This window comes from Dipodomys ordii, unplaced genomic scaffold (assembly GCF_000151885.1).
Source record: "Dipodomys ordii isolate 6190 unplaced genomic scaffold, Dord_2.0 Scaffold17, whole genome shotgun sequence".
In the NCBI taxonomy this organism is placed as follows: domain Eukaryota; kingdom Metazoa; phylum Chordata; class Mammalia; order Rodentia; family Heteromyidae; genus Dipodomys; species Dipodomys ordii.
The window spans coordinates 22,364,388-22,379,066 of record NW_012267233.1 but is presented as its reverse complement, the minus strand read 5'-3'; the positions used below and the strand labels follow the sequence as shown (position 1 = coordinate 22,379,066).

Below are 14,679 nucleotides of genomic sequence, written 5' to 3'. Positions count from 1 at the left end.
CGCCCACCCTGCTCTGTCCTCACGCAGAGTGAAGACCTGCCTACCGGAAGGAAGTCCCACCCCCGAGGCGGACCCCCACCAATCCTGCGGTGAGTAACCGAGGGGGAGGCCACGCCCTCCCCACCGGACAGAGCCCGCCCCACAGGCCGGGTTCCCGCCCACACTATACAGTCACCACTACGACGGTAGTCACGCCCATAACCGTAGCCACGCCCGCAGGGCCCAGCATCCCTCGCCTTCCGCTTGGGTCGGGACGGGTGCACGTTTGCTGAGATCTAGCTCGGCGGGAGTGTTACACGCGCGGCCACGTCCAAAGTTCCCATGAAAATACGAGTCCAGAGCCATCTGGGGTGTTTCTGGGTCATCAGAGCGGTGAAGATGTTGCCCCGAGTCCCACGTGGACCCTCAGCCTCGCTCCCCCCTGGCTCTGCCCACTGTCCAGGAGGGGGCGCTGCGTGCCCGGTGGCCCTGCTGTCCGGAGCTGCAGGGGTGAATTCCTGACAGCCTGGCACAGGTACATAAACCAGCCACAGTAGAAAGCATAAGCACAAGCCTCAGGGAACTGTGGGAGACGTGGAAGAAACCTTTCTGCTTTCTGGCAGGTGCGCCTATTTGTTGAGGTCAGAGGAAGATGAGATTTCAAGAAACGTAGACATTCTAATATTTATGGGCCATTTTATAACTGAGAAGAGTACTTCAAACTACTAAAATCAGCCATGCATACCATCCCATTGTGCAAACGAGTCTCAGAGCTTAAATTTGTTGCTGGTTTCAAGACTAGTTGACAGGGCAAGATCAGAATCCACCTCAGCTGGCATCTGCTTAAGTCCTTTCTGCCAAATCATTTATCTGCTTATATAAAGACGAGCCTGTTCCAAAAAAAAAAAAAAACCCATCATAAAGAATAAGGAATATGCTGGAGTAAGAAGCATAGTTACTTATGACTGTATGTTTATTCGTATTTGGTGTTCTTTCTTAAGAACAGAATTTTAAACCCTAAAATTTTGGTTTAAAATGTTCCTAAGCCTCCTGTCATGTATGACACATACACAGACACATAAATACATGTATGTACATATATGCTTATAATATGTTGAAGCAAAACCAAAATGAAATGAAACCTACACAAAACCAGTAGATTATTTTATAAGACCAGAGTTATAAATAAGATGAGTATAATTATAGTTCTTTGAGTGTGAAGTTATACATGTGAAGGAAGATAAATAGATGTAAAGGAATGGCAGTAGAATGTTAACACCTGTGGAGTCTGGCTTTTCATATAAAAGTGACATAGAGAGATATAAAAGAAATAAGATGTTTTTATGTATACAAGAGCAAAGGCAGGGGCTGGGAAGTGGCTCAGTGGTAGAGCGCTTGCCTTGCATGCATGAGGCCCTGGGTTTGATTCCTCAGCATCACATAAGCAAAAAGAAAAGAGGGGGAAGTGGTGCTGCGGCTCAAGTGGTAGAGCGCTAGCCTTGAGCTGAAGAGCTGGAGGACAGCGCCCAGGCCCAGAGTTCAGGCCCCATGACCGGACCCCAAAAAAAATTAAAAAATTTAAAAAAAAAGAGCATTTGTAAGGTGTGGAGACATGGGCTTCTTTCACCAATCCACTGTAAGACCTTGGAAAAGCCTCCATTACTGTGGAACTACTTTTTCATATGTAGATTATTATTATTCCACTTTGGAGAACATTATCTGCTTAGCATCCCTTTCTGGCATTGTTCTTCCCTCACGAGGCCTAGTTGGATTAAGGGTTTTTCTGCCAGAGCTGGTGGGATTGCTGTCACCTGTAAACATTTGGTAATGCCCGCCACCTCTTCTCTCAACCTGGATGCTTTTCTTTCTTTCTTTCTTTCTTTCTTTCTTTCTTTCTTTCTTTCTTTCTTTCTTTCTCTCTCTCTCTCTCTCTCTTTCTTTCCCTCCCTCCCTTCTTTCTTTCTTTCCTTCCTTCCTTCCTTCCTTCCTTTGTTTCTTCCTTTCTTCAGTCGTGGGGCTTGAACTCTGGGCTTGGACCCTGTCCCTGTGCTCTTAAGCTCATGGGAAGCGCTCTAGCGCTTAAGCCACAGCACCATTTCCGGTTTTCTGGTGGTTAATTGGAGATAAGAATCTCTAGGACTTTTCTACCTTGACTGGCTTTGGACTATGATACTCAGATCTCAGCCTCCTGAGTAGCTAGTATTATAGGCGTGAGCCACCGGTGGCTGGCCCTGGAAGCTTTTCTATGATGGAAGAAAATGAGGTCTGCCCACCAAAAAAAAAAAAAAAAAATATATATATATATATATATATATATATATTTCAGAAGACTCCAATGATACCATTTAGATCTTAAACTACTATTTTTCTTTTTTTTTTTCAATCTTGTACCAAAAGTCTGGACCCTCTGCCTATATTACTTAACAGAATAGAGTTGTGTTAACTTTCTGAGGGCCCTATTTTCCTATGAATCAAATGAAAATGTAGAAAGAAAAAAATGTCTAAAGGTTTTTAAAGTACTTAAAAATATACTCAAAGATCACATTTTTACAAATTTTTTTGTGTTATGTCTTGTGAGACAGGGTCTTCCTCAGTAGCCCAGGCTGGCTTTGAACTTGAAATCATCCTTTCTCAGCATCTGCAGGCCCGGCATGTGCACTTCGATTATATTCAACAATGATCACACTTTCTATTCCCTTTCCTTACTTTTGGCTACCCCTCTAAACAACAAACAGTCCGTGTGTGTGTGTGTGTGTGTGTGTGTTGTGTGTGGTACTAGGGGTTGAACTCAATCAAGGCTTCACATTTGATTATCAGAGACATTCCCAATTGAACCACGCCTCCAGCCCCTTTTGGAATTGGCTGTTTTCAGGTAGGTTCTTAGTTTATGCTGAGGCAGGCTAAGTTACAATCATCCTGCTTGTGCTCCCTTCATGTCCATGGGGATGACAGATGTGTGTTACTGTACCCAGCCAAATGAAGTGCTGACCTTGAACTAGGCTTTCCCTGATCTCTATTTGCCAAAAAAAATTTACAAATGAGTCACTGTGCCTCATTTATAATCATGATGATGATGTACAGATTCTGTATATGCATGAAACTATGTGATTTTCATTTGGCTAAGGGCTTTCTATTAAGTACTTGAGACTTCTATCTCCTGGCCCACAATCCTAAGGCCTTGGGAGCAGTAGAATAGCACAGTAAACCTATTTTATTTGTAGATCTATTACAGACAGCTTTGACCAAGCATGATAAAGAGAACATGAATAGTACATTTTTAAAGATTGAAAGTGGGCTGGGAATGTGGCTTAGTGGTAGAGTGCTTGCTTAGCATGCATGAAGCACTGAGTTCGATTTCTCAGTACCAAATTAAGAGAAAAGCTGGAAGTGGTGCTGTGGCTCAAGTGGTAGAGCACTAGCCTTGAGCAAAAGAAGCTCAGGGACAGTGCCCAGGCCCTGTGTTCAAGCCCCAGGACTGGCAAGGGAAAAAAAAAGATTGAAAGAAATTTCAAATTTTTAAATTCTCATGCCCATATTACAGTTGATACAGAATTCTTAGTCCTGCATTATCATCATTTGTGTGTAAGTCATTGTGTTATCTGACTGTTTCTCTGTCCTTCCTTAATTTTATGAAACCATGAATCTCAAAAAGCAAATGGTGGGGCTGGGAAGGTGGCTCAGTGGTAGAGCGCTTGCCTTGCATGCCTGAGGCCCTGGGTTCAATTCCTCAGCACCACATAAGAAAAAAGCTGGAAGTGGCGCTGTGGCTCAAGTGGTAGAGTGCTAGCCTTGAGCTGAAGAGCTGAGGGACAGCACCCAGGCCCAGAGTTCAGGCCCCACGACTGGACCCAAAAAAAAAAAAAAAGCAAATGTTGCCCCAAGATTTAGGTGATAAAGTGAACATTTTAGATTTGTTAAAAGGCTACATATCTTTAGTGGAAGTTGGGTGGCATTATGGGAAAAATGAATCCAGCATCCACGGTACAGGGTTGAAATCTGCATTCTGAGAATGTGTGGGATTTCCTCAACAACAGAGCTTTTGGAACTGTGATACCAAGGCTTTACCAATAAGTCATGGGAAGATAGAGCTTTCTGCCTTCTAATGAATCTGGACTTGGCCTAGGTTAACTATTACTGTGCATCAAGTGAGGAAAATTTTATTTCCATCATCCTTCTATAGTCATCACTTAATATTCCATTGCAGATAGAAGCTTCTCTATGTGTGTTTTTACCCATTTTTTATCAGTATGGATTCACTAGTTATCTCATTCAACTGATTACAGATATCTCTATCTCTATCTTTATCTCTATCTCTATATATTTGGTCCTGGGGCTTGAACTCAGGGCCTGGATGCTGTCTCTGAACTCTTTTGCCAAGGCTAGCACTCTACCACTTTGAGCCACAGCGCCACTTCTAGTTTTCTGTTGGTTAATTGGAGGTATGAGTCTTATGCATGTTCTTGCTCTGGCTAGCCTTGAACTGCGATCCTCATATCTCAGCCTCCTGAGTAGCTAGGCACCTCGCTATTTGTTTTGATGTTCCATTGCCCATTTTTGGTCATTGTGTTATGTTTCTGGCATTTTCTTCCTCCACAATCTTGAATTATCCAGACCTTTGGCCTCATGTTAACTTTCTGCACAGTAAGGCATATATTTCAGGGTATTCTTTATTGGACCTATGCCTTCCCATTCCCACAATCAGTCATCTTTCTATGGAATTTGGTTTCATTCTGTTAAGTATGATACTTAGAAATAAAACAGTGGTGTTGATGCTTCCAGCTCTCTGTGGACCAAGCCAGACCACTACAATGTCTGCATGTGTGTAAATACTATTTCTCATTGACCTATTGAATATTCATTTGTCTCATCCACTATATACTATGCTGAAATAGTAAGTTTATGCTAGTATTTCCAATTCTAATCAAATACTTAGCATTTATTTTAGCTTTATATCTGTCTATCCATCTATCTATCTATCCATCTGTCTATCTATCTGTCAACTGTAGGACTTGAACTCAGGGAAGGAAGGGAAGAAGGAAGGAAGGAAGGAAGGAAAGAAGGAAGGAAGGAAGGAAGGAAGGAAGGAAGGACAAGTGTATTTTTTTCTCTAAGCAATAAAAGATTTCTAATAGCTGGGTGCCAGTGGCCATGCCTGTAATCCTACCTAGTCATGAGGCTGAGTGAGAGCTGAGAATCACAGTTTGAAACCAGCCCATGCAGGAAAATACTTGAGACTCTTATCTCCAGTATACTACTCAGAGAAAGCAGCAAGAGGTGCTGTGGCTCAAGTGGTAGAGCACTACCCTTGAGCAAAAGAAGCTCAGGGACAGAGCCTAGGACTGGCAAACAAACGAACAAACAAACAAACAAAATGAGTTCTACTTACTCTCTCTCCCCTTCCATGCCCCATCCCACATGAAATATCTTGGTGTGAGAAACTAATCTAAAGGGATGATTTCCAAAGGATTCACTGACATTACCCTTTCAGTTTTGGTCTGAGAAGCCTCATTTTGGCTTGAAATCTGGGTCACCAAAACCAGTTCTTCAAATTTTTGGGAACTGAAACTCTTCCTTGGAGGACCGAATTATGCAATCCTAATCTTAGGATAACTTTAGATATGGGAAGTTAAAGAAATCGAAACTGGATATCACATCAATGCCATAAAATCAACACTTTCCCCAAGATAATGAATGATAATACCAATAAGTCCTAGCTACACAAGTCAGAGGACTCAATAAATGAAGACAATGGGGCACACACTGAGAGTAACTTGGACTTGGGACTCCACAGATTGGAGCTATGTCCCTCTCTAGGCAGCTGAAGAACTTTGCTCACCTCAGTTTCCTGGTAAAAGTCAAGTGATTAACAGCCACTTCATTTCAAGTTTAGAGTTTCTTAAAAAGAATAGCTGGGAAAATATGCAGCTTGGATAAAGAATCTATGTATGTACCCAATAAAACAATAGTAGCTTATACTTTCAAACTTTGATACTTCCTTAATACGTCACTGTGTTAGTCAGATATTTTAATGGCTAGATTTGGAACTTGTAAGTGCCACTCCTTGCAACAGAGTCTGATTCATGGAACAGAGTCACTATAACACATCAGAGAAAGGTGTTTTGATTTTTTGTTTTTTTTGTTGGTTTTGGGGCTTGAATTCTGGTCCTGGGTGCTGTCCCTCAGCTCAAGGCTAGTGCTCTACTCCTTGAGCCATAGCACCACTTCCAGCTTTTTCTACTTATGTGGTGCTGTAGAATCAAACCCAGGGCCTCATGCATGCAAGGCAAGCACTCTACCACTGAGCCATCTTCCCAGCTCCTCAGAGGAAGTTTTCAGGGGATTTAAATGGTACAAGGTGAAGTACTGAAAACCATTTTCTTGGTCAGGAATCCTGGCCAATACCCTCTGGCCAACATTGATCTTCCTTTACTTGTTTCCACAAATCATTGTGAGCCAGTGACAGAGGCTTTGGTAAGGAGAAAATGCATATGATTATGTAGGGTTATTTTGTAAGTTAATGGATTTACAGATTTAAGGAAGTACAAGGATTTCATTTTCCCAGTTTGTTTTTTTTTTTTTTGGGTGGGGGGAATTCTTACCTATTACAAACTTATAAGAATAGTATTGTCACTTCCCAAATATCCTGTTGCTAAACTCACCAATTATTGTTGAAGACATTATCTGAATTTGCCAGGTGCTGATGGTCCATACCTGTCATTCTAGCTACTCAAGAAGCAGAGATCTGGGCATCATAATTGGAAAGTATTTGTTTGAACAGACAAATCTGAGAGCACCAAGCCCCGAATTTAAGTCCCAGTACTGGTGCATTGATGTACACAATAGCTTTACTAGGAACACAATTCGCTCAGCAAATATGGGGTTGGAGGGGGAAAGCTATATCTATGGGGTTTCTCTTAGATTCAAGAGGAGCATCAATTATTGGATTTAACACTGTGCTGGAAACTTGGTAGTGTTCATGCTGCTTTCTAGCCTCAGTAAGAACTACATAAGCAGAAGGGAGAGGCAGGCTGCAGTATGGGGTATCACATCAGGTCTAAAGAGGAATGGTTCACATGGATCCTTACTTAAAGCTGCCTAAACAAGGATGACTACCAGGAGTCTCTTTGGGGACTTGGATAACTACTCTATGCAGAAGCTGTGTGCATGTCCAGAAAAAAAGAAGACATGATAATTAAATAATCACAATGGCTTTTAATGGGAGGTTTGTACCCATTACAAAGTGATTTGTGGGCTAGGAAGGTGGCTTAGTGGTAGAGTGCTTGCCTCACATGCATGAGGCCCTAGATTTGATTCCTCAGCACCACATAAATAGAAAAAGCCAGCCAGGCGCCGGTGGCTCATGCCTGTAATCCTAGCTACTGAGGAGGCTGAGATCGAGGATCACGGTTCAAAGCCAGCCCAGTCAGGAAAGTCCGTGAGACTCTTATCTCCAATAAACCACCAGAAAACTGGAAGTGGCACTGTGGCTCACATGGTAGAGCACTCGCCTTGAGCTGAAGAGCTGAGGGACAGTGGCCAGGCCCAGAGTTCAAGACCCACGACTGACAAAGAAAAAAAAAGGGGGTTGTCGCTTGCCCAACACTGCTCGGTGTGATCTTAAATTTCCAGTGGACCACAGCTGGCTTTCAGCAGCTAGAACAGAATAATCCCTGGGTACCCAGAACATCCACCATGCCAGGAGAGAAATTCAAGGTCCTGAAGGTAGCTTTGCCTCTACTCCTTGGACAGCAGCAAGCCCCAAGGAACATGGCCTGAAAAACTTTTCTTTTTTGCAGGATCAGGAGGGCAGCCGAATTTGGGGCCAAGCATCCCAAGCAAGGCCGATTTCCCCTGATGTCCATGAGCCTTCAAGGCATAGGAGTGATGGACTCCCCCCCTCCCCCCCGGCCCCTCTCCCAAGCCCAGGGCATAGTCTGAGTTTCTTTAGAGGTCTCTAGCAGCAGTGTGACCTGCAGGGAGCCACTTAGCATCACTTAAGTTTCATTTCCGGTCCTTCTACTTAGACGGGAAGGGGGGAAGGCAAGGAAGCACAGTATTCTCTTCTCATTGGAATGCTTGTAAGATCTCAGGGAAAAATGTGGGAAACTGTCTCCGCTAAGCCCCTGGCCCACAGAAAGCTCTTGTAAGTAGTGGTTGCTATTCCTAAGTGGTGGTTATTACCATTGTCATGATTGTTTTGGATGCATTTTGTAATCACCACCGCTGGGGCCATCACAGCCTCTGCCTATCTCCAGCAGGGTCCGACAGCTGTGGGATGGGGAACGCATTTCCCAAATCCCCTTCCAGGCTCCTTTCCTCTTCGGAGTCACTACTTCCCAGAAAGCAAGAAATCCCTTCCGGAAATTCTGTGTGTGTGTGTGTGTGTGTGTGTGTGTGTGTGTGTGTGTCTGTGTCTGTGTCTGTCTGTCTGTCTGTCTGTCAGTGTCTGTCTAACCCGATCCCCCACTCCCGAGTCCAAGCTGGCAGCATCAAGAACTGGCAGCCCCAGCGCTCAGCCAAGCTCCCCATCACCTTCCCAGGCGCGCTTGGCGCTCGGGTGCCGTCCCTACCCTCCACTGCCCCCTGGAGGATGCGGTCGGGAGCGCCGGGCCCAGGGTGCCCGGGCGCTGGCGGCGGCCCGCCCTCGGCTGGCTCCCGCCCGCGCGCCCGTGCCACTCCCTCTCTCCTTGGCTGCCCCAGACACATCTTCCACTGGCGTCCACCGCGAGGGACATGGCGAGGCTCAGCTGGGGGTACGGCGAGCACAACGGTGAGCGTCTTCCACGGCTCGGAGCGGGTCCCGGGGGCTGGTCGAGGGGACTGGGACCATGCCCAGTGCCCGGCGCCCGCAGACCGCGCGCAGCTGAGCTCACTCGGGCAAGACAACTTTTCGGTTCCTCTTTAAACTGAGCACCGCTCCCAGCGGCCCCGGGCAGGAAGCGGCGGGCAGGCTCGGTCTCCTGCAGACCCGGGGAAAAGCCCCTCCGCGAGACGTTGGTAGTGGGAGGATCAATACTGGTTTATTGTTTTGGGGGGTGGGGTGGGAGGTTTCCCAGACCCCTACACTCTTCCCTGTGTTCGTCCACCTTTACTTGAAAGGCGGAGGGCTTTAACAACAACTACTTCTCAAAAGCCTGGAGATGAGAAGTCAGATGACATACTTTCCTAAAATGAGGACAAGTTCACTTTCCGTCCTTCAAGCTCGCTATTCAAGGAGACACACAATCTTGGGGAAAAAAAATCTTTGAAAGGAAAATTAAGAAATCTGAACACCTGGCATAGTGACATCGATGATTTAATTGTCTCCTTGACAACCAAAACATTGAACACATTTTAATGGGTTACTGTAAGAGTCCCACAGCAGTTTGCCTATGAATGACTACTTTTGGCATCTGTGGTAAGGTTTTCTGTTCTTCCTGAGCAAGGAAAGGCACATTATGGGGTGCTTCTGCACACGCATCCTTGCAGAGGTGTGAGGATTCGCAAAGGGTTATTGAAAATATAACCGTGTTATAACTGTATTTATTGATGGGAGTGACAATAATAAGGCATGCACTTCTCTTTTGTGTATCTTAAGGTTTGACAAGAAAACACTTTTCTTTTTCTTTTTTTTGGGGGGGGGTCCGGTCGTGGGGCCTGAACTCTGGGCTTGGGTGCTGTCCCTCAGCTCTTCCGCTCAAGGCTCGCGCTCTACCACTTGAGCCACAGCGCCACTTCCAGCATGCCTCAGGCATGCAAGGCAAGCGCTCTACCACTGAGCCATCTTCCCAACCCCGAAAACACTTTTCTTATTTGTATATTAGGTTGAGCTGATTGTTTAAAGATTATTCGATATAGCCGCAAAGGTGTATACACAGTTAAACTAACTAAGGTACGGTACTGGGAGGGGTGGATGCCCAGGGTATAACCCCATTAGAGCAATTAATCGTTTAACACAATGAATACCAGCTGAAACAGGTGCCCTTTGAGAGTGAGTGACATTTAAGGGGAGAGATTAGTTGAATGGAACAAATACAGTCATATTTAATGCACATATGTGAAAATGGAACTATGAAATTTGAACAAATGGATGGGGTTGGGAGAGATGCAGGGTAAATCATGGAAGGGCTGACGCTGATCGAGATGTATTGAATTGAAACACTTTTCTACAACTATTTAAAAATAATTAAAATGAATTTTTTAAAGAACCAAATTTATCACAGAGAGACACCAAGAAAATGTTACAGTGGATGACTATCAAAATGGGGACATGTTCATTTACTGTATAGAAAGTTAACTTATAGAAGCAGAAATGTTTCATTTCTAGTCATAGCTTGTTTTACGTATTACTGCATTAGTTTATGAATGGCAACAGGTGAAGTTTAGAAGTTTCATAATGAAAGATATAACTTAGATGAGTTTCTTTTGGACTGAGCCATAGTATCATCTTATTTTGGCTAATTTATAGTTTATGTTTTGGAAAAACAAACCTCACAAACAGATTTCATTTCTTGTCCTCTGCCTGATGAAATCATTTTCATTACTGGGCTTTAATAATTTTTAGGTGCTAAGAGCATGTGAACTGTATTTCAATCAAGGAAAATGTTTATACTTTTTTATGTTAGAAAATATTGGCACCAATGAAGTTCATCTTTAGAAATACTTAAAAAAATCATTTTAGAAGCCTGGTGCTAGTTGCTCAACTAGTTGCTCACGCCTGTATTCCTAGCTACTCAAGAGGCTGAGATATGAGAATAGTGGTTCAAAGCCAGCCTGGGCAAGAAAGTCCACAAGATTCATCTCTCCAATTGAACACCAAAAAGGTGGAAGTGGTGTGTGGATCAAGTGGTATAGGCCTAGTCTTGAGTGCAAAAACTCACAGACAGTGCCTGAGTCCTGAGTTCAAGACCCTCTAGAACTAGTGCACGCGCGCACATGCTTACACACACACACACACACACACACACACCACGCACACATTTTAGAAAAGGCATTATTAAAGAGTCATTATGTATTTTAGCTAGGAATTAAAGATCGTATCTGTCTTGTAGACTTTATGGTTTTCTGAGGACCACACATTGATGTAAAGTTGGCAAATTTCTGTGAGAAATATGTTGTATCCTGACTAGACAAGTTCCATAGCTTTTTTTTTTTTTTAATTTAGACTTTGGCAAAACTAGTCACCAGTCAGATTAGGGAAATTTGGGAAACTTAAAATTTCCCTGACTCTGCATGATAAAAGCTTTGATCAAATAGAATATCAACAAAGTCAACCCTGGAAGGGGTCCCAGGCTAACAAGCAATATTCAATTACTTCCACTAACCTTTGAGCACTTTATTGGTTTGGATTAGGCTATATGACATCATAGAAAATTACATATCGAGTTTCTAAAAGTTTTGAGAAACCACCCTATATCCATCTCGGCTTCAGAATGATCTTTCATTCCATGAATTTGAAGCTGGGTGTTCTGGAAACTTTACAAAAGAGAGGCCAATATAAGAGTCTGGAAAATGAGGCAATTATAGTGAACCAATTTATGTATAGTGAACCAATTATAGTGAATGAGTCAATTAAAAGCATTGGATATCTGATAACAAAGCAGTTTTGTTTTTATTTTATTTCTGATTGGCTCTTCTAAAAACAGTTCTGGTTATAAAGAATTGAGAAGAGTAAAGGATAGGAATTAGGAGAGAAAGAAGACTCTTTGCTGACTGTGGCAAAGCCAAGAGCGTGTTGTGACACATGTATTGCATATTTGAAATCTGATTCTTATTAAGTTAACTCATACTTGATGGCAGTGAAACAGAAAGGTTTCTCACATTAAAAGAGGACAAGATTGTCAGGCTCTGGTGGCTTACGCCCATAACCCTAAATATTCAGGAGGCTGAGATCTGAGGATCTTTGTTTGAAGCCTGCCCAAGCATGGAAATCAATGAGACTCTTATCTTCAGTTAACCATCAAAAAGCTAGAGTGGTACTGTGGCTCAAGTGGAGAGGACTAACCTTGAGCAAAGAAGCTCAGGGACAGCTGCACTCAGGCTGTGAGTTCAAGCCTCAGGTCTGGTGAGAGAAAGGAGAGAGGGGAGAAGGGAGAGGGGAGAGAGAGAGAAGGGAGAGAGAGAAGGGAGAGAGAGAGGAGAGAGAGAGAAAAGGAAGGAAGGAAGGAAGGGAGAGAGGGAGGGAGGGAGGGAAGGAGGGAGGGAGGAAACAAGAAGGAAAGGAAACAAAGAAGGAAGAGAAAAGTACTTAGGAAGGGCAAATGAAAGCGTTTAATGACTAAGGAAGTACAATGCCTTTACTATAATATTTTCTAAGGACTTTTGGTAGCCAAATTTCTTTGAAGTCTAAACACCTTTAAATTGAGTGTGCAGTTATGTATTCATGGTGTATAGGGAATATATGTGAAAAGAATAACATACATTCTTGCTTCTTCATTCCTCTTCTCTTTTTTCTCCTTTTAGAGATTGAAGTTGCTGATGAATGCAAAATATTGTATTTCCCAAATCCTATTCCAAATTTCATGATTTATGAGATATATGCTGTTGTTTAGTGATGTTGTGCAATGATCACCATGCTAAGCTGTTTTAATTAGAACTTCATTTATTTTTTTAGAGCAAAAATGGTTAGTGAAGTAACTATGTGCCTCACTTACCTGGTGATAACTATGTAAATTGCAGCATAGTAGAGAGGAGAAAATAACAGCTTCCAACCTACAAAGTGACTCACCCTTGTAAAATGAACTGGGGCTTATATGGAGTTGCAGCCTTGTTGTTGATTTTGAGCCAGAACGTGAATAGAGTGGTCCAGAGAAATGAAAATGATAGACTATTGGCATACTAGCTTAATTCAATTTATCTAAAAGGCTCTGGTTTATGAATGTGATGAAGTTTTGACTTATTTTGCATGGAGGATTACAAGGAAAAGGTCTTTGTGTTGAAATTCAATTGGCATGTTGCAAAGTGATTCCTGAAAGACCTTCTGAAAAAGTATGAGAGAAATAAATTGCAACCTGATCCTGCTGCAGAAAATTTACAATATTACATTTTTTTCTGACATGGAACAGCTATTTTACTTGGATAAATCGGTGCAATGCACATAGGCTCTTCATTTTCCAATTGCACATTGTAGGGAATAGAGCTGTTTGACACAGATGTGTGACACAGATGATACCCGTGAGCCTAAAGAAAAGGAAGGAGGAAGGGAGGACAGAAGGGGAAAACTAGAACGCTTTCTTTGGGCCTAAGATTTCTCAGCCTTTTTGACTCTCCCAACCCCGTAAACTCGTTGACCCCTGGAACAGCTAAAGCACATTCTTGGATAGGAAACTGAATCTCTTTGTTTTCAATGATGAATTACACTGTTGTGTTTAGTTTGGTGGACTGGTACCTTTGGAAAGTACTTTATAAAATTGATATGCTCTTTTGTCTATGTGGATTATTTTAATTCTGAAAGTGACAACAAATCATAAATTAAAAAACACATAAGTAGTTTTGAAGATGCTAAGGTCCTGAGAATTACGATGTTATTTTATTAGTTTGTATTTTCACACAGTGAATTACACTTAACTATTTCTTGAATAAAGGAACTCATTAACTTTTTCTTTGGGTCCTTTGCCTTGAAGGTCCTATTCATTGGAATAAATTTTTCCCCATTGCTGATGGTGATCAGCAATCTCCAATTGAGATTAAAACCAAAGAAGTGAAGTATGATTCCTCGCTTCGACCTCTGAGTATCAAGTATGACCCCACCTCAGCTAAAATCATCAGCAATAGTGGTCATTCCTTCAACGTTGACTTTGATGACACGGAGGACAAATCAGGTTGGAATGATTGATTTGTTAAGAGTAGAAGTGAGCATTTGGATGTTTAGACTTTATTCTCTTACCTTTCATACCTTTCATATGTAGCTGAAATTTGATGAATCAGAACGATATTTTTTTCTCCTTGTGAGTTGAAATGGCCTGTCATATATCAAAACATCATAAATATCAAGATAACGTTACTTTGAAGAATACAAAGGAGAGTTTGAAAAGGGTGTGTTGAGTGGTTTATGTAAATGTCTTAGCTAATTATAACTTCATTTAGCATTTATCACTTGAAATTTTGTAATATTTTATAAGTAGTTCTTTTATGTGTTATTTTATCTTTACTATTTATTATTATTAGTAGTAGTATCTGTATCAGTGTGTTTTAATTTAACATATCAGTCTGTGAATACAATGCATCTTGATTAATGAATAATTCTTAACCATTTTGGGTTTTTATTTATTTGAAAATTTATGATTCTGGTTATTACATGTTTTAAGAGAAAAAGTTTTTTAAATATAGTTTCTTAATTTTATGATTAATATGTGTATACATAATAACCAAAACAATACAAAAATGTATAAAATTTAAATATCTACCCATTTTGACTCCCCATGTACTCAAAGCTGCATTCTTCCATACTATTTAAGTATATAGCCATGCATATAGACATGTATATTATATTGCTTTACATTTTATTAAAATTTTTGAACTAGTGCTATATTTACTCTGAATTTTCCCTCATTTGACAATATTTCATGGATATCTTTCTTGGTTAAAATGTATAGTACTAACACTTTTGCTTAAAAAGATGAATTTTTCTGCTTGACTCAGACATATACTAGATATTGCAAATAAGGGAAACCATGGGACCTATGTTTCTTTGGGCCTGGCTTACTTCACTTAATATAATTT

At 41.8% G+C, this 14,679-nt stretch overlaps 1 protein-coding gene across 1 annotated transcript in view; it reads left to right on the top strand.

Annotated features, from left to right (window-relative positions):
• The first annotated feature begins 8,651 nt into the window (after positions 1-8,651).
• Ca13 (carbonic anhydrase XIII) overlaps positions 8,652-14,679 on the top strand; it is a 30,746-nt gene continuing 24,718 nt past the window's right edge. Inside the window, exons 1-2 of the mRNA XM_013012416.1 lie at positions 8,652-8,749; positions 13,581-13,778. Of these exons, the coding sequence (XP_012867870.1) occupies positions 8,713-8,749; positions 13,581-13,778 (235 nt within the window). The 5' untranslated portion in view covers positions 8,652-8,712. The remainder of the gene's footprint in view (positions 8,750-13,580; positions 13,779-14,679) is intronic.